Consider the following 21,349-nt stretch of genomic DNA (forward strand, 5'->3'; position numbering starts at 1 on the left):
TCAAACTTTCTTTCAAAGGTCATTATCAGCGACAGAAGTTTTGTTAATGGCTATGACTCCGAATAAAAAAAAAACAGCAGATGTAGTGTAGAAGTGCTCCTTAATCATGGCCAAAAAAAACTAGACTAGTCGACAGTAAATTTAATTCTTTGGTGATGTGGTATATTGACGAGAACCTTCATAAAGAATTCGTTCCTCCGACTAGGTGGTGAATAAAGTGTTCTACCGCGACGTTCTAAGATGATTGAGGAGGGAGATAAACAGAAAACATCCATATATGTGGTGTACGAAGGACTAGGTTCTCCATCAAAACAAGCACGACCGCATACAGCCTACGTAATTCAGCAATTTTTCACTAAAAAGAAGGTAACAGTTGTTCTCTACGTGTCTTAATCTCCAGACTTTGCTCCGTAAGACATCTTACACTTTCCCAAAATGAAAATCAAACTGAATGGGCAGTGATTTTGTTTAGTGGAGGAGGCTTAAGCAGAACCGCAGAGGGTACTAAACATGCTAATAAAGACAGGCATCCAGGACGCATTTCAAAAGTGGCAGATAAATTGGTATTGAGCATAAAGATGTACAATAAGGTCTAGGTAAGACATAATAATTTTAATCAACATACAAATACATCGGAAACTTTTTCATAACAGCTCGTATTTCCATTTTTCTAACAGAAGTACTGCTCTTCAAGATAATAACAGAGTAACGCCACTGAGTTGTCATTGTGGTGCAGCTTACCTCCAGACTGGCAACTGTAACCGAGCAGGATATGTCGGCCACGGTCGCATGGTCTCCAGCTACCCATCCAGTTGGCTCCAGGTACTTCTCCAGGTTTCCAAGAGCCTCGTATATGGCATCTCTCGCGTCCGCATCCACATTTCTTTTCCCCAGGAAGAAAACCGGATACTGCAATTGATGAAAGCGTCAGCAATATAATGTACAGGTACACAAACTTCGGAACACACAGTAATGGATATTTATAATGACTGGACACTGTCGATAAAAATACAGACATTCACACGAAATCAGAAAATAGGAAACTTCAGATTCTACATTTGCACAGTGTGTCTGTTCTCATCGTAATTTATTCATAATCTACTTTACTGATTTACTTATTACTTTATAACTACACCCTCCGATACAAGTAACTAAGCTGGCCACGTGAGCACATATATCGTTGCTAATGTCAGGCTGTTGGTTTCGGGGTGACCATATGGGACGTTATATTCCTCCTTATGTGAAAGGGATGGATAGAAAAAGCTATGAATATTGAGTATCTTCTATGAAGCAAAAAGAGGATTTTGACTATGTATATCATACATTTGAACATAATTAGGTAAAGACATTCAGCTGTTTCAGTCTTTCTTAAATGGATAATAGAATACAGACCACAGCCTTAGCTTTTTAAGTCACTGGAAATGAGCTCGCATCTCCCTCGAGTAATGAAACATGGAGTGTTCCTCAGGGTTCCACGCTAGTGCTGCTTCTTTTCCAGATATACAATAGTTATCTGTCTTAAACTGTAACTTGCAACTGCTAACGCTGGGGCTGTTTTGTTTGTGAATAACACAAATATAACTGAGGATGATTCAAATATGATCTGTATTCTGTAATTAATAATGTCCTTCAGAGAAACAGATATTGATTCACAATTGAAAAACTGAGTTTTAATTGAAGTATAATACAGTATACCCGATTCTTAACTCTGGTGGAAGGATTGTATTCACGACTTCTTGCAAAAGGCGAATGCAGCTGCCTTAACTGTAAGGTTATTAGCACCAGTGATACGCAGAAACTATTTTTCACACTATCATTTCTTGATGTAACATACTAGAATACTTTAGGTAGATTATCCCATGACAAAAATATTTTAGGTCACAGATCATATATGATGTTAATTAACCGGACTCATGTAGGACTGTTTAACAATCTCGATGTTCTAGCGCTGACATCACAGAACATACGCTCCCTTACAAAATTTGTTGTTGGATCTGTGAACTTTTTAAAAGAGAATAACAGTAACAATGCATATACAGTGGGAAATGTCAAAGCTACTGTTTTAAAGAGTAATCGGGATTCAACCTTCGCTGTTGGCACAATAAGTTCATATTTGTCAATGAAAAACATAAATAGTGGATATTCGCCTATATTGATTTATTTCGTGAACAATTTTTCTGCTTAAAAGGGCATCCTCAGATAATACCGAATATTATATAGCCCAAATTAAGATGGATGGATCAGGTAAGTAAGAAATTCTGAGAGGAACAAAGTGTGAACGTTCTACGGCATTAATGTATTTCGTGAACCGATTTTCGGCTTCAAACGGTATTGTCTGAGGAGAAGAAAATGCCACTTATATTACTTGCCTCTCAGGTTTGGTTGTCTAACGGTAAGTCGCGTGCCTGGAAACCGTGAGGTCTCGAAATCGAATCCCAGTTGGACTACAGAATACTTCAGACTCCCTTTAACATACCCATAACCTCTCAGTGATGTGAAGTTTCAGCAGTAACGACAGGTGATTCCGATTCCACGTTAAACTATAGTTCCACACATGACGCCGAAGTGACGAGCAATTGAAAGACTTCCACCAGACTGCTGCGCCAGAATTATCGTCATCATTTGTCTACGGCACCAAAATAAGTAGAGCCGGGACCGGTTACATGAGCAGGTACCTGAATGAGAAATTGATTAATTCCTCTAATCAGCCTAACATACGTCCGCCCCTGGTAGCTGAGTGGTCAGCGCGACAGAATGTCAATCCTCAGGGCCTGATTTCGATTCCCGGCTGGATCGGAGATTTTCTCCGCTCAGCGACTGGGTGTTGTGTTTTTCTAATCATTACCATTCCATGCCCATCGACGCGCAAGTCGCCGAAGTGGCGCCAATTTGAAAGTCTTGCACCCAGCGAACGGTCTACCCGATGGGAGGCCCTAGTCACACTACATTTACATTTTAGCCTAACATGTGAGGGGCGCTCAATAAGTAATGCAACACTTTTTTCTGGAAGTAGGTTGGTTGTATTCAGAATTGGCACACGCCATGTTATTACCTTCTCTTTTGGTTACAAAACCCTATTTTTTAACATAAACTCCTTTCAATATGACGGTCTTACGCTACCTTACAGGGAGGGCCTGCACGCCCGCACAGTACTGCGCTAATGGTCGACGTCCGAGCTTGTGACGATGTTCGACAAACGATTGCCACGATCAGCCTCGTTACATCCAAGATGGCCCTTCGTGGTCTTTTATGACCTTCTGTTGGGCTGCGAGTAGCCCAGCGGACACACACCTTTCAGTACTCCAACTGTTGGATGAGTTCATTTGAGAGGCGAGCTGTTTGATTGTGATTCATCGATCACCTCGAATGAGAGTGGTCGCACATCCCAACATTGCAGGGGTCACAGCTGTGTGCGGCCGGGCAGCGCGCGGGAGGTCAGACAATCTTGCATGACCTTACTGTGATAGACGGCAGATGCCTCGCCAAAGATTCACCAAGCTTTTGTTCACTGACAGGTCCGTAGTCATCCTGAAAGCGCCTATGAATATCTGCGATGCTCTGGTTTTCTGCTAAAGGAAACTCAATGACAGGTCTCTGCTTGGAATACACCTCCGTTAGAAAAGCCATTATGAAGGCTACGTACAGCGCCGTCACCTATCGGAACTTCATTAAACTGTAGGGGCGAAGTTGATGTTCCACAACAAATTCTACATTTCTTCAGCACCTGAAATTTGCCAAGAAAAAAATTGTTCCATGTGTTACTGAATTTGTCTCTGTTCTAAAAGGAGGGAAGGCAACGGCCTTGCCATAGTGGATACACCTATTCCCGTGACATCACCGAAGTTAAGCGCTGTGAACATCCAGCCGCCATGCGCTGTTGACATTTTTCGGGGTGCACTCAGCCTCGTAATGCCAATTGAGGAGCTACACGACCGAATAGTAGCGGCTCCGGTCAAAGAAAACTGTCATAACGACCGGGAGAGCGGTGTGCTGACCACACGCCCCTCCTATCCGCATCCTCAGCTGAGGAAGATACGGCGGTCGGATTGTCCCGATGGGCCACTTGTGACCTGAAGACGGAGTGTGTGTGTGTGTGTGTGTGTGTGTGTGTGTGTGTGTGTGTAAAGGGAGGGAAAACGGAGACAGGACGCAATGTCCCTTTGTTCCATTTTTGGGGATGTTAAATGAGACATTAGTCTTTTATGACTGGTTTGATGCGGCCCACAAAAAATTTCTCTACTGTGCCAACCTTTTCGTCTCAGAGCAGCACTTGCAACCAAAGCCAAAAGTTATTTGTTGTATATAGTCCAATCTCTGTCTGCCTGTACAGCTTTTACCGTCTACAGCTCCCTCTAGTATCGTGTAAGTTATTCCCTGATTTCTTAACAGAAATCCTACCACCCGGCCTTTCTTCTTGTAAGCTCATTTGTCCGTCGCTGACATAGAAGACCGAAAACCTTCTTTCCTTCTCGTCTGGGCAAGCTGTGCAGTGAGTAGAGTACATGTAAAGCTTACTGGGACAGGGTAAATGCCAGCTACAATGAGGTCGATAATTCGATTATAATACTGGCATTTTAATTTGATATTCCCCACAACTGACAAAACTTACACAAAAAATGTGAATTTCTTTGTCCACCCACACACTCCTGAGAATGACACATTAACAATTTGCAATTACACGCCCGTTTCACTGGCAGCTCCGTTCATAAATACTCGGCACCTCGCAAGGATAACTACCAGATCAAGAATATTAGGTAAGTTGATGGAAGTGGTTAACCGTTGGTGAAAATCTCGCTTCTGAGCACACAAAGAGCTCTAACCGCAGAACTCTGCACGGAACACGCGTTGGTGCAGTGCTGCGATACAGACCGTATAAGAGGATGGCCAAGACGCCGTCTCCAAGCCCTTACCGCTCGATGGTTGAAGGCAAAGTCCTCTCTCCCCACAATTCACCCGTCTCACACGCGTAATAAAACACGGAGGAAGAATAACCCGTTTCGGCCAATGTCGAACGCTCTATCATCGCCGCGCGGGATTAGCCGAGCGGTCTGAGGCGCTGCAGTCATGGACTGTGTGGCTGGTCCCAGCGGAGTTTCGAGTCCTCTCTCGGGAATGGGTGCGTGTGTTTGTCCTTAGGATAATTTAGGTTAAGTAGTGTGTAAGCTTAGGGACTGATGACCTTAGCAGTTAAGTCCCATAAGATTTCACACACATTTGAACATTTTTTGCTCTATCATCGCCGAAATCCTTCCAACGGCATTTCTGAGATCTACCCAATGATCGAGTAGGTCATATTGCCCCTAGGCAAACGAAATTCCCGTCTTCGCCACGTGTTGCCCAGCACAGGTGGCTCCGGATGCCGGGCTATCCCCAAAAGCGCCGTATTGTTCCGCGTTTCCCGTGACCGCTACCTGCCGCCCACGGCGGCCCGGCGAGCTACGGCTAGCTGCAGACTTAATATTCCACAATTCTCCACTTCCGACACTTTTCACCAACGCTTTAAGTTAGTGACTTAATCATGTAGACATGCAGGGAATACTGCTCGAGAGTGCCTCATATTTACCATAATTCAATAGAGTCACCATCTGATGCCCTTGCCAGTCCCCCTATTATTAAAATGTTGGTAAGCTAACGTGTAAGTGCCCATGTCATGGCACCCTACATTCTTGTCAGTGTTTTCCATGTATTCCTTTTCTCACCGTTTCTGCACTGTATCTCCTCATTCCTTAGCTTATCAGTCCATCTTATTTTCAACATTCTTCTGTAGCAACACATCTCAAATGCTTCGATTCTCTTCTGTTTCCCTTTTTCCTCAATCAATGTTTCACTATCATACAATGCTTTGCTCCAAACGGACATCATCAGATTTTTTTCCCCTCAAAATAAGGCCTATGTTTGATACTAGCACACTTCTCTTGCCCAAAAATGCCCTCTTTGCCAGTACTAGTCTGCTTTTTATGCCCTCCTTGCTCCGTCCGTTATTGGTTATTTCGCTGCCTAGGTAGCAGAATTCCTTACTTCAACTGCTTCGTAATCACCAATTCTGATGTTAAGTTTCTCGCTGTTTTCATTTCTGCTACTTCTCATTCCTTTCGTCTTTCTTCAATTTACTCTAAAACCATCTTCTGTTCTGATTAGACTGTTCATTCCATTCAAAAGATTATTCTACACTTTCACTGAGGGTAGCAATATCATCTGCAAATCTTATCACTGACATGTTTCCACCTTGAATTTTAATTCCACTCTTGAGCCTTTCTTTTATTTTCGTCATTGGTCCATCAATTTACAGATTCAACAGTAGGGGCGAATGACAAAATCGCTGACTTAGGCCTTTTTAGCGTGAACACTTCGTTCTTGGTCTTTTATTGTTCCCTCTTGGTTCTTGTACACGCTATGGTTCAAAAGGCTCTGAGCACTATAGAACTCAACTTCTGAGGTCATCAGTCCCCTAGAACTTAGAACTACTTAAACGTAACTAACCTAAGGACATCACACACATCCATGCCCGAGGCAGGATTCGAACCTGCGACCGTAGTGGTAACGCGGTTCCAGGCAGTAGCGCCTAGAACCGCTCGACCACCCCGGCCGGCTACACGCTATGTATAACCCATCTTTCCCCATAACTTACCCCTATTTTTCTCACAATTTCTAAGCTATGTATTACCCATCTTTCTCCATAAATTACCCCTAATTTTCTCATAATTTCTAACATCTTGCACCATTTTACAATGTCGAACGCTTTTTCCAGGTCGACAAATCCTACGACAATGTGTGAACATAAATTCTGCGTAATGCTTCTGTTCGCAGTTCCGACAGCAACCAATGTTAAAAATCACTTATGCTCCACGACATACTCGAACGAAAAAGACGTCCACAAAAAACTCGCCCTACAAGGGAAAGCTTAAGACAACGCTCTACATGCAGCCACCTCGGTCAACGTCTGACCACAATCTCCCAACGTTGTAATCGTCTTTCCCACAATCTTAGTTACTAGTACCGTCAAATAATTTCTGAGTAGTCACAAATTCGCCCCGATACCCTCTGTAATAAAAAACTGAGTGATCGGATCAACGAAGAACCTGAACGGGTGTCATCGGACGTTCGCCCCGAACAAATTCAACGAACAATAAAGAGCAAAAATGAGATTAAAAAAAATATAGTTGAGTGGTCAGCGTGACGGATTGCCGTCCTACGGGCCCGGGTTCGATTCCCGGCTGGGTCGGAGATTTTCTGGGCGTTATGTTCTCTTCATCATCATTTCATCCCCATCCGGCGCGCAGGTCGTCCAATGTGGCGTCGAATGTAGACCTGCACCAAGGCGGCCGGACATGTCCCGCAAGGGACCTCCCGGCCAATGACGCCAAACGCTCATTTCCATTTTTTTTTATTGCGATCCTAGTACCATTTCCGGAACCACAGTACCGTAGCGTGCTGCTAGAGGTGCCTAAACAAAATAACGCAGCCCACTGATAAAATGGAGATCAGTCATGGCAGTTTTTATTGGCTCCACTAGTGATGTGCTGCCGGACTGTGGTGTAGGAATTTCAATGTGTACCACGAATGCAGAAATGTACCTACAAACAAACAAAAAATTAATCATTTAACTTTATTTTCTTTTCGAGGTACTAATTTAAACCTCATGACAACCCCTCCAACTAAGAGAACTTACAGTGCTGTTTCACACAGATCAGACCTGGCCAACATTTGCACTCTCAGAGGGCGCTCAGTTGCACGAGCGCGCTTGAGTCTGCTGAGCGCTCCAGCTGAAACGTCCCCTTAGAAAAATTATAAATGACTGCTTAAACTGACACACAATATTTTTAGCGCAACACAATCTGACTTTCAAAAATCCCGACAAAAGAATGGCCCTGACTAACATTAACCTATACCTTTCACAAATCACTTACCTCACCAAAAATCTTCGTTACTCGAACTACTGCAATGCAGCGAGCGCCACTACTGCCAGCTAAATAAAAGATACAAACTACTGAAGGCACTAACTACTAATAGGCATAGTTAGCAAATGAAAGATTTTGATAGAGAACAAACAATGTATTTACCTCAATAGTGTTGAAAAATCATAATATACATAGCAGTTCATGACATCCAGTCTTACAAATTTCAAAACTCCGCCATCTCTCTCCCCACATCCACCACTGCTGGCAACACTACAATGGCAGACAACAATGCAAACTAGCCACAGACTGCACACAGCACAGCCAGTGATTTTTCATATAGAGCGCTACGTGGCGTTACCAATAAGAAAACCTAAACAGCCTACTTACACAGCTTACCCCACCGCTTTGCTATTCTGAGCAGCTGTGAGTGAGACGGCTATACTACTAAAGGCTACACATGCAGGAAACTTAGGAAGGCGTGTTTGCAGCAAAGTGTAGCTACCTCTAAGAGAAGAATATTGCAGCATGCTTTTATAAGCAGGCATTTATGCTGTGTGTGTATTTTTAACTTTTTATTTTTCTGCCAAAGCAATTACTTTTATTCAAATATGGCTCTGAGCGCTATGGGACTTAACAGCTGAGGTGATCAGTCCCCTAGAACTTAGAAATACTTAAACCTAACTAACCAAAGGATATCACACATAAACATGCCCGAGGCAGGATTCGTTCCTGCGACCTTGGAGGTCTCGCGGTTCCAGACTGAAGCGCCTAGAACCGCTCGGCCACTCCGGCCGGCTTACTTTTATTACTGGATTAAATAACTGTTATCTAATGCTATTAAGGTGACCATATATACAAAAAGCATTATATAAAGGCATTTATCTTTACGTTGCGATAATGAATTACAAATGGGTCCACCTTTTTGCAAGTACACAAATTATTGTTTTATCACCCAAACATGTTTCGCCGGTTGTGGCATTCTCAATGGCTTTTTTCGTATTTTATTTTCCTTTTGCTTTACATTGTGTGTGTCCTGTACCTGCCGACCAAAATGAGCCACAGGTGTAAATTAGCACACCATGTCATCATTGTAGTATTTGGATAGTCCTGAGCTGTCACAAGTTTGTTTGTTCCAAATACATTTTTGTGTAGTTGAGCTGAACGTTTTCTCCTGCTAGTTTGTAAACACTGAGTCTCACTATGTTGCTGTGGCTTGAACACATGTGTCCTAGCCATAGCAAATTAGCAAGATGCAGGAGGTCACAGCACAGGACTATCCAGACACTACAGTGACGACATGGTGTACTAACGTAGACCTGTGGCTGATTTTGGTTGGCAGCCACAGGAGACACACATTCTAAAATAAAAGTAAAATAAAATTTAAAAAGCCACTGAGGACCCCACAACTGTTGTGAAACATATATGGCTCATAAGACAAAACAATAATTTATGTAATTGCAAAAAGGTGGACCCAAGCACGCGAGCACGCAAGCACGCGAACGGAACTCAAAATCTAATATGATAGTTACGTAGTAATGTTTGTAAATCTACACAAGTTTTAACTTTAGAACATATAATAATTCTGGAAGTATGGTTCGTGGTACAGTCAAACACACGGAGTTACGCAGTTATGACCTATTATGACGTGAACGCTGGCGGGACTTAGTCACTTTCATAAGAAAAGAAAAAAGTTCACACTGATTGTTGAACCGAACCTCAAAATAAGTTTAGCGGCTTGTCTGTGCAGTTGAGGATACTGATTTTGGGGTAACACTTTATAAAAGCGTTGTAAATTTCTGGATTGGACAAACAGGTTGCTGATCTGGGTGCTTCACTGTACATCTATCACCCCACGTCGGAAGTAATGAGGTACATCAACAGTGAAAAGCGAAAGTGGCCTGACAAATAAATCGAAATCCATCTACATTTGTGCAATTTCTTGGATTCTCTTTGAGAAGTCATAGTGAAATTTTCAATTACTAAAACGTAGTCATCATGTCTGGTCCACGAATGACTGCCTGTCGCGCGGAGTGCCCGCGCGGTTAGAGGCGACATGTCACTGAATGCGCGGCGACTCTCGCCAGAGGGTCGAGTCCTCCCTCGGGCACGCGTGTGTATGTTGTTCTTAGCATAGGTTAGTTTAAGTTAGTTTAAGTACTGTGTAAGTCTAGGGACCGATGCCCTCTGCAGTTTGGTCCCTTAAGAACTCATACACATCTGAACATTTTGAATGACTGCCTCGAGTTACAGGAAATGTTTCACTTCATGAACTTGAAGTTGACATTTCCACAGGATTGCTTTTTATTGATATCACTAATCTTGTCCGCCATTTCTCTTACCAAATGATTCTTCCCTTGCATTAAGACACTCAATGAATTCATATACGTTATGTAATCAAAAGTATCCGGACACCTGGCTGAAAATGACTTATAAGTTCGTGGCGCCCTCCGTCGGTAATGCGGGAATTCAATATTGTGTTGGCCCACCCATAGCCTTGATGACAGCTTCCGCTCTAGCAGTCATACGTTCAATGAGGTGCTGGAAGGTTTCTTGGGGAATGTCAGCCCATTCTTCACGGAGTGCTGCACTGAGGAACGTTGTCGGTCGGTGAGGCGTGGCACGAAGTCGCCGTTCCAAAACATCCCGAAGGTGTTGTATAGGATTCAGGTCAGAACTCTGTGCAGGCCAGTCCATTACAGGGATGTTATTGTCGTGTAACCATTCCGCCACAGGCCGTGCATTATGAACAGGTGCTCGATCGTGTTGAAAGATGTAATCGCCATCGCCGAATTGCTCTTCAACAGTGGGACGCAAGACGGTGCTTAAAACATCAATGTAAACCTGTGCTGTGATAGTGCCACGCAAAACAATGGGTGCAAGAGGCCATGAAAAACACGACCACACCATAACACCACCGCCTCCGAATTTTACTGTTGACACTACGCACGCTGGCAGATGACGTTCACCCACACGCTGCCATCGGATCGCCATATTGTGTACCGTGAGTGATTCGTCATTCCACACAACATTTTTCCACTGTTTTATCGTCCAATGTTTACACTCCTAACACCAAGCGAGGCGTCGTTTGGCATTTACTGGCGTGTCGTGTGGTTTATAAGCAGCCGCTCTACCATGAAATCCAAGTTTTATCACCTCCCACCTAACTGTCATAGTACTTGCACTGGATCCGGATGCACTTTGGAATTCCTAGAGAGATGTCTGCCTGTTACACATTACGACCCTCTTCAACTCTAGGCGGTCTCTGTCAGTCGACAGTCAAGGTCGGTCTGTACGCTTTTGTGCTGTACGTGTCCCTTCACGTTTCCACTTCACTTTCACATCGGAAACAGTGGACTAGGGATGTTTAGGAGTGTGGAAATCTCACGTACAGACGTATGACACAACTGACACCCAGTCACCTGACCACGTTCGAAGTCCGTGAGTTCCGCGGAGCGCCCCATTCGGCTCTCTCAGGATGTGTAATGACTACTGACGTCGCTGATTTGGAGTACCTGGCAGTAGGTGGCAGCACAATGCACCTAATATGAAAAACTTATGTTTTTGGGGCTGTCCGGATACTTTTGATCACACAGTGTAATTAGTGACGTCGATCATAAAAGACTTTGTCACCACTCTTCTCACTGTAAACTCAGTTTTTTTTCCCTAATTGCCGCTTTCAGTTCAGGCTGCATTCACTGTCGTTCATGAGAAGGCAAATGAGTCATATCCTCTTTCTGGCTGGTGCTGTAATGACGATCCAGTGAATGTTTTTCCTCGTCATAATAGTGCCACGTCATATTAAGCGTGTAGCGTGGCCTTTAAAGCATTCGAAAAAATAATGTAATTTCCACTTCTCACTGCCATACATGCAGTTGTAACCACATGGCAGACAGTTTCAGGCTTGTTTTTAGAAAGTGAGCCTTTCACCTTGCATTTTATACCATACTGCTTCTCAAAGGAAATGTGGCTACACACACATAAGACGTGACTGAATTCCAATGCGTACCAAGCAACTCGTGGCGAAAAATAAGTGACCCATGCGCCACCACTGTGAGATTCGCACTCTGTCTTCCCATGACCACGCACTTACCCACAACAACAACGACAACAACAATGCACTGCACAAGCTCCCACCAACCAGTGAGTTTACAACTATGACTACAAGTCTATTCACCGAGAGCTGGGACGAAACATAAACAGTGTCACGTGAGTGACTACGCTAGTTTCCAGAGAAAGCATTCGGTGTTCACGTGATACATAGGGGTGTGGAAAATCCTTGGCGCACGCTTTGCGGCTGGCGGCGTTCAGCTGGCTGCCGAGATGTTACAGCGGACCGTGAGAAACCTGGGCAACAATGTACGAAATAAACTTAACAATAATGTTAAAATAATGTTAAACTGAGTTCATTCTGTCGAAGCAGATTTATTTTCATTCAGGTTGCTAACGAAACGCTCCATTCACACACAATTGTTAATTTTAATAACAATACCAGTAATAATAATGAGAAAGGACGAAACAAGGTTCACTCAGTCGAACTTGAACTGTTTTCATTGAGGTTTATAACAAACCGCTCTTCTCTCTCTCCTCTATAATGCAGTCTAATTTCCACATTTGAGTTTCCACTCGTAAAGGACAAACGGTTGCACCCATCGCATTCGAAAAAACTACAAAATTAAATTCAAACCTTTCTGAAACTTTTCTCGCTTACACCCCAACAAAAAAATTTAAAGGGGAAAAGTTTGTCGCGTACTATATTTCGGATGATGATTTGGTAAAAGTTCTGCATCAGACGTGAGATTTTAATTTATTACTTCACAATTACTGACTCTATTGCGCAGAAAATTTGCGGACGTCATCAACATATAGTACTGAAGGCAATTATAAAATTATTTTGCTGTGCGACACACAGTTTAGGAGATATGGCGTGATGAATATAGAGTAACGCGAAAAAACAACTTTTCCTGAAAGCTTAAATATTTCTCTTTTTCAGTGACAATAAATTTTAATGTAATGTAAAAAAGGGGTCGGTAGGTAGTTCTCGGATCATTTTATCATGCTCAGGTGCCAAATTATAAAAAACACGACTTTCATTTTTTAATTTCTGACCTCACTGCCTTGTACACCCCTCGACGGGAGCGCTGTGGTCACGCGCCTTGCTGTGTTTACAATACGTTTCTTGTTTCGGTGAATGGAGTATACATACATATTCCGCAGCAATATGGTGCCTGGCAGAGAGCACTTTGTACCACTGCTAGTAAGTGCTATTCGACTTGCAAATGCCGGCCGAAGTGGCCGTGCGGTTAAAGGCGCTGCAGTCTGGAACCGCAAGCCCGCTACGGTCGCAAGTTCGAATCCTGCCTCGGGCATGGATGTTTGTGATGTCCTTAGGTTAGTTAGGTTTAACTAGTTCTAAGTTCTAGGGGACTAATGACCTCAGCAGTTGAGTCCCATAGTGCTCAGAGCCATTTGAACCATTTTGACTTGCAAATGGAGCGAGGGAAAAACGACTGTCTGTATGTTTCATAACAGCTCTAATTTCTCTTATCTTGCCTTCGTGACTCTTGTTCGAGATGTACGTATGGCAGTAGAAACGTTCTTCCGTCTGTCCCAAATGCCTGTTCTCTAAACTTTCCTGGTAGTGTTCCGTGAAAAGACAGACTTCTTTCCAGTGATTTTCAGTTGAGCATACGGAGCATTTCCACAATACTCGTGAGCTGATCGCAAATATCGGTAACAAATCTGGGAGGACGCCTCGTAACAGCTACTAAGTCTTGCTTGAATCTGACCTGGTGGGGATCCAAACAGACGAGCAGTACTCAGCAGTTCGTCGTATAAGTGATCTGTAGGCGTTCTCCTTTATAAATGAGCAACATTTTCCCGTAATTCTCCAAATAAACCGAAATCGACCGTTTGCCTTCCCTACAGCCGACCTGACGTGCTTTTTCCGTATCACGGAACGTTACACCAAGAGATTAATCGACCTGACAGAGTTTATACTGTAACATTACAGGATCGTTGTCCTACTCATCTGCATTAACCCAGGAGTGGGCGCATGGGGTACACCTGTCAGCCAGCGGTTTTACACTGTGATTATTTCCGTTACATTTAAAGTTGCAGCGTTCCCACGCTCAGTACCTTTCAAATTGGTGCATTGTTGAAGTTCCGTTTGCAGTTAACGTCAGTTGAACAGCTAAACACAGACACCAGGACGTTGAAGTGAATTGGGGTACAACTGTCCACCACGCGCCTATCTACGTAACAATTTTTTAAGGTAGGTGTTTTCCTTTTTTTAACATTTTTCAAAGTAAATTCGTTGTAAATACAATATTTACAATTTTTATTAATCTGAATAAAATAACTATGTTAACTAAAGTGATTACTTACGCGGTCTTCAACATGCCTATAATTTACAGAAACTGATACTCATAAATATGTTTTTATTTTAGTGATGTCAGATCCGAAGAAAAGAAGAGGGGATGTGCCTTCCGACCCTGAAGTGTGGATGAGGTGCTCGAAGAAGATGCAGAGAATGATGAAAATGACGTATTTGATTCTGAAGAATCTAATTCAAATGAAGATGGTCAACTAATGGAAAGCGATCATGATAGTGAAACTGAACAATCTGCAGATGAATACGATAGTAAGAACTGTGAGTCTAGTATTTCCTTATATCTTGGGAAGGACGTAGGGGGATGGGGTCAAATGTTAGCTCCGAGTAACAGCTGGAAGTAGACTAACTACGCTAAAATCGGGAGAAAAAAGCTGGACAGAAGTCGGTTTCGCGTCTCGTACAAGATAAATTATCACTCCTATCCATAGATTATACAAGAGTACAAGAACATCTTTTTAATCTAGTCTGTTTGTTCATTATAAGTGTAACACTGAGAATCATAAGCGCCCTATTGTTGTCACTGGTAATATCTACTTTTTTTTAGACCCATTTACATCATATTAAACACGCTCGGAAAAGAGATTGTTTTATTGAGACAGATTCTGCATTTCCAGAATGCTGAAAGGCGCTGACACAGTGCAGCATCGTCAACTGCTAATAAAGATTCGATCGTACGGAGTATCTTCATAGACATGTGATTTCCTCCAAGAATATTTGACTAATGGAGTCCAGTATGTTATACTGGACTGTGAAAGTTCTACAGAAACAAAAGTAACATCACGTGTGCCCGGTGAAAGCGTAATAGGACCTCCGATGCTTTCAATCTACATGAACTGTTGAATAAATGAACTACTTACCAGCTAGGATCAGCAGCACTATAAGGTAGTACAGAAAAGTATCATCGCTGGACAACCGTAGCAAATTTCAGAAAAATCTGAACAAGATTTCCACTTGGTATAATTAATGTGTACAAGGTGGATACGTATAATGCTCAACAAATCGATTTATTTCTTTAAATTTTCATTAATGGGTAACTCGCTAAGTCGTTCCTAAGCTTCAACAAGGTCTGCCTTGGTTGACACCGGATATTAGCCGGATGCCAGCCGCTTCACGCTCTATTCACGTGATATGTGAACTTGTGCTGACAAAGTAACGCCATGGACAAACATCGCTAACGCTGTCAATCAACTATACAGGACGAAACCAATCACAGGAACAGAATCGGTCACGTGGGGTCCTGGGGGCGGCCTGAGGAGTGTGGCCAAGTGAAGTTCCCTGTTCGCAGACAGTTCAGACCTTCCTTCCGCTCCTCTCCAGCCATGAGGGCCCCACCTTGTACAAAAGATTTCGGACTTCATGTGATTCAGTTTCAGTAGTAAACTTTGGCATTTCTGGTTCCACACCCTGCAGCCATTTCCTAAACAGCGGAAGCCCAACCGCTTCTGAAGTCCATCCTACCGGCCAAATCTTCAAGCACTTGCACAGATAGCAGCGCTCATTAAAGCTGGACACGTGTGAGATAATAGCCTCAATAAAGATAACGAATCCGATATTATCCGATTACAAGGTTAAAATGCAATGCATGTGTAAAGGAAATCACATAATAGGCAGTAGTCCGACCAGTTCTAGTGTACTGGTGCAGTATTACATAACAGGCGGTAGTCCGACCAGTTCTAGTGTACTCGAGCCGTATTTGGAGTATGCGTGACAACAGACATGTAACAAATCCAGACATGCGTTGTCTGTATCGTAATAAGGTCGGTAGGCCCGTACCCAAGTGTAACAGAAAGGGTCGGGGAACTTAAAAGAAAGAATGACGTCATAGCTCTAGCGAAACACTGTTTAATGAATTCAGAGAAGATTTATTTGCAGAAGACTGAGCTATAATGATGCTGCGATCATAATACACTGCATAACAAAATATGTGAAGCACCCAAAAGACATGGTCGGATGTCTTTAGCTTCGTATATGTAGACGTCATCGGCTGGTATTTGATAGGTAGAGCGGGCGCCAGACTGCATTAGTGTTGTTACCAGTCCCGGTAGGGTACATAGTGGCGTCAACAGCTTCAGATATTGAGGTACAGGTACACAGATGTGCCCCATAAGACATGGTCGGATGTCTTTAACGTGGTATATGTAGACGTCATCGTCGGGTATTTGACAGGTAGACGGCTTGGGGTACTATGGGACTTAACTTCTGAGGTCATCAGTCCCCTAGAACTTAGAACTACTTAAACCTAACTAACCTAAGGACATAACACACATCCATGCCCGAGGCAGGATTCGAACCTGCGACCGTAGCGGTCGCACGGTTCCAGACTGTAGCACCTGGAACCGCTCGTCCACTCCGGCCGGCTGACAGGTAGAGAGGGCGCCAGAGTGCTTTAGTGCTGTTATCAGTCCTGGTAGGGTACATAGCGGCGTCAGCAGCTTCAGGTATTGAGGTACACAGATGTGCCCCAAAAGACATGGTCGGATGTCTTTAACGTCGTATATGTAGACGTCATTGTCGGGTATTTGACAGGTAGAGCGGGCGCCCGACTGCATTAGTGCTGTTACCAGTCCTGGTAGGGTACATAGCGACGTCAACAGCCTCAGATATTGAGGTACACAGATGTGCCATGAACTCATATTAGACAGCGTTATCAGCACTTGCCATAGTTTGAAAGGATCCGCACCGTAGGTCCCAGTTGGTCGAATAGTGCAACATCCACATTTGTGGGAGATTAGAATGTGACAGTGGCCCATTGCTGGTCTGCATCGGAACGTGAGGGCTGCATTCTCGTCGTCAAGGCTCCGGTCGGCCACGGCTGACCACCACGTGGGTGGATCACCGTACTGTGTAACAAGCTAACAGTAGCCTCTTCACATATGCAGTTGCCATCGTAAAACAAGTTACAGTCTGTGTCATCCCGCACCATTGGTCAGAAACTACCAGCAGCCGGACTGGGCAGTTACTGTCCCAAGCGAAGGATGCCGTTAATACCACAACACAGACAGCTGCGTCTGGAGAGGTTCAAAAATGGTTCAAATGGCTCTGAGCACTATGGGACTTAACATCTATGGTCATCAGTCCCCTAGAACTTAGAACTACTTAAACCTAACTAACCTAAGGACATCACACAACACCCAGTCATCACGAGGCAGAGAAAATCCCTGACCCCGCCGGGAATCGAACCCGGGAACCGGGGAGCGGGAAGCGAGAACGCTACCGCACGACCACGAGCTGCGGACCCTGGAGAGGTTCCGTGGCCAGGAAACATGGACTGTTGATGAATGGCATCGCACTGTGTTCAGCGATGAATCGTGTTTCTGCAGTACCCAGGACGATCATCGTCGGCAGTTACGGCGGCGACCTGGGAAGAAGTCCCACACCTCCAATGCTTTGGCGAGACACAGTGGTATCCCTCGTGGCGTCACAGAGTTGGTGATTAAGGAAACTAACGGTAAATCGCGAACATCTTGGCTTTGCCTGTGTTACCTCTTATGCGATAGTATTTCAAAGACTCTCTTCCACGGTTCACATAAACTTGACCATTTGTGCTGCCTTTTTTTTTTGTATAAATTCTGTATCCCCTATTAGTACTATCTGATATGGTCCCTGCACACTTGAGCAGAATACAACAGTGTTTTGTAAGCGATCTATTTTGTAGACTGACTGCATTTTCCAAGTATCCTGCCAATGAAACGAAGTCGGCTGATTGCTTGCATTATAAACGACTGAGCTACATCTACATCTACGTGATTACTCTGCTATTCACAATAAAGTGCCTGGCAGAGGGTTCAATGAACGACCTTCAAGCTGTCTCTCTACCGTTCCACTCCCGAACGGCACGCGGGAAAAACGAGCACTGAAATTTTTCTGTGCGAGCCCTGATTTCTTATTTTATCGTGATGATCATTTCTCCCTATGTAGGTGGGTGCTAACAGAATGTTTTCGCCATCGGAAGAGAAAATTGGTGATTGAACTTTCATGAAAAGATCCCGTCGCAACGAAAAACGCCTTTTTTTTTAATGATTGCCACTCCAATTCACGTACATGTCTGTTACACTATCTCCCCTATTTCGCGATAGTACAAAACGAGCTGCGCTTCTTTGTACTTTTTCGATGTCATCCGTCAGTCCCACCTGATGCGGATCCCACACCGCACAGCAATACTCCAGAATAGGGCGGACAAGTGTGGTGTAAGCAGTCTCTTTAGTAGACCTGTTACGCCTTCTAAGTGTTCTGCGAATGAATCGCAGTCTTCGGTTTGCTCTAATACGATTATTCCATTTCATATCCCTATCAAGCGTTAGTCTCTGATATTTGTGTCAGTGTTGATTCCAATAGTGACTCATTGCTATTAGGCCCGTTTCCCACTGGGATACTGGTGACGGTCGCCAGTGATGGTCACCAGTGACTGTGATGAACACTGTCGGATCACTGGTGCCCGACACCGCAGGTATTGCTAGCTGATTAGTTAGTGAAATGGACTCGTACAGGGGTGGCAACTAAATTTCGCTAGAGTTTTATGGTCCGAAAAATAGGTGCTAAATTTAAAAAAAGAACATACTACTTACCAATTTTGTTTTTCTCACCCATGCTCTTCTCACTGAAATCAGGCACAAACTTCGTTATAATTTCTTGCCATGCACTCGTCTTCATCACTTTGTCGCTATAGTCAACGCTTTTCGCATCCCAAATAGCAGGACGGTTTTCTACTTCACTTATAAAATCTTCTGTGTTAATCAAATCTAAACTCATGGCTACAGTGTGTACAGTATGATGTACAATGAATGTTTCGCGTCACTGTCTCAGAAATTACTGCCTGTCGTTTGGCAAATCTGCAGCGCAGTGTCTGTGATCTGTGTCCCAGTGACTCCAGTTCAAACTAATGCATGTCCGGCGGTGACTGCTGTGATCACAGTGACCCTGTCCGTCACATGTGGCGAGGCTGAGTCACTGCTGGGTCACAGTGGCTCGGTGAGGCAGTGTAGTGTCCCGGTGTGAACGCTCCAGTTCAAACTATTGTATCTCTGCCTGTGACCGTCGCTGGTGACCCCTCCACGGAACGCAACCAGGAAAGAACTGGTGAGCTCATTACGGAAGACACGCGTGTCACAGTGAACGAAATCGCTGCTAAGCGTGCATTAGGACACAGTGCATGCGCAAAACGATACAAAGCTTAAGTTATTGCAAGTTTGTGTCCGATGGGCTCCACGATTATTGTCCGAAGACGGTAACCTACAGAGAAGAACCATCGGCCAAAATCTTCAGAGATTTCAAAATGAAGGTGATGATTTTTGGACGAGTATTGTGATAGGCGACGAAAGCTGTAAGGATGGGAAGCTAACACTACGAGACGGCGAAGGATATTCAGAAAGCAGGGCATCACTGTCTTCATGCAGTTGGAACATAGTTCTGTCGGAAGGGTATGTTCAGACTTGCAGAACATTGGCGAAACCGTGTGCAAAGAAATGGAGATTATGTTGAAAAGTGAGAGAAATATCTCTAGATTACGATGATGCACTTGGCTTCTTTTAAAAAAATTAAGAGATTTAAAAATTGTTGCTTTGTTGCTCACTACTTTTAGCATGATAATTCCACGTTTTTGCTTTCGAAAGTGAAAAGTTTGATACTTTATACTCTTGAACTTTTACAGGCAGATTCCAATGTTCGCATCACTTTGAAATTTTAGCAAGATTCATTCAAATAACTGTTCGCTTCGTTCATAACATGTTTTGTAACAAAACCTTGCAAAATCTATATAAACACACTTACTGTTGTAGCCCTTAGACGAGGCAAAAGTATTGTCGCTTCGAAATACAGTCTCTGGTCGACCAGCGCCCTCTGCTTCACATCCTTCGGATAGAGAGATTCATCCTTTCCGTAGCGTGACACCAGGTAAGTGGCGATTACGTGGCTGCCACAAGCGGAACGTTATTACAGTGTTACAGAGATTATGAGAATGGAATAATGGAGTATATGAGACGACACAGAAAATCACCGCTGGACATACCTGTCGTGAAGAATCAAACCATTGTCGTCCATGGCTGGTACCGTGTGTTCTGGATTTATCTGAAATAGAAGAGGCAGTATTTAGTAAAAATCAGAGCTTTGGGGACTAACAAAGTCAAATGAATACTAAAATACTAGACTGTTCCACTGGTTCAAATGGCTCTGAGCACTATGGGACTTAACATCTGAGGTCATCAGTCCCCTAGAACTTAGAACCACTTAAACCTAAATAACCTAAGGACATCACACACACCCATGCCCGAGGCAGGATTCGAACCAGCGACCGTAGTAGTCGCACGGTTCCGGTCTGAAGCGTCTAGAACCGATCGGCCACAGCGGCCGGTTGTTTCACTAGTGACTGGCGGAAATCTCATAGCATGGCTACGACAGCTTGGTGTCGACAGTGATTCACTACCAGACATGGATGTAGCTGCAGAAGAAGAACGCAGCTCGTGGCTGCAAGAAACTCTTTATTGCTGTTTATTTACGGTCATTCAGTCTTCGATGGTGCTAGTGTTGATCCCTGGCGAGCACGACAGATACACCAACACCTTATCTCTCGGTGTGATTAGCTTTCAATCTGCTCTGGCCAGCAGTGGCGCAGGCCGCGTGCTGCCGTTACTACTGTATCCGAGTATGTGTCGAATTTCCCACCTGTAGCACGATGGCCAAGAGTCGGCTGCCGTCACCGGGAAAGCGGCAGACAGCATCTTGCCCCAATGTCACAGAGCAGAGGAGTCCTCGGTTTGGACCTTGGCACATTCAGAGATGCATGGATCCCAGCATCGCAGACCTTTGAAGGTGGCAGAGTGCAGAGCTGCCCACACACCCAGTCAGGCAGCAGTCGAAGGCTGGTGCTAGAGAAAGATGGCTACCTTCCATTCCTGGATGTTTTGGTTAAACGGAAAGGTGACGGCTCGGTGGGACATTCTGTCTATCGTAAGCCCACTCACACTGATTTGTACTTGTATTCTAGTTAAATAGAGAAAGATGGCTGCCTTCCATTCCTGGATGTTAAACGGAAAGGTGACGGCTCGGTGCGACATTCTGTCTATCG

At 44.1% G+C, this 21,349-nt stretch overlaps 1 protein-coding gene across 3 annotated transcripts in view; it reads right to left on the bottom strand.

Moving 5' to 3' along the window:
- The window catches only part of LOC126094913 (glutathione S-transferase D7-like), a 91,968-nt gene that overhangs the window by 9,535 nt on the left and 61,084 nt on the right, over positions 1-21,349 (bottom strand). For all 3 annotated transcript variants that reach the window (XM_049909557.1, XM_049909556.1, XM_049909555.1), the window contains exons 3-5: positions 20,294-20,352; positions 20,056-20,197; positions 742-909 (exon numbers count right to left, since the gene is read on the bottom strand). In XM_049909557.1, the coding sequence (XP_049765514.1) occupies positions 742-909; positions 20,056-20,197; positions 20,294-20,352 (369 nt within the window). The remainder of the gene's footprint in view (positions 1-741; positions 910-20,055; positions 20,198-20,293; positions 20,353-21,349) is intronic.

The sequence above is a fragment of the Schistocerca cancellata genome, chromosome 8, assembly GCF_023864275.1.
Source record: "Schistocerca cancellata isolate TAMUIC-IGC-003103 chromosome 8, iqSchCanc2.1, whole genome shotgun sequence".
NCBI lineage: Eukaryota > Metazoa > Arthropoda > Insecta > Orthoptera > Acrididae > Schistocerca > Schistocerca cancellata.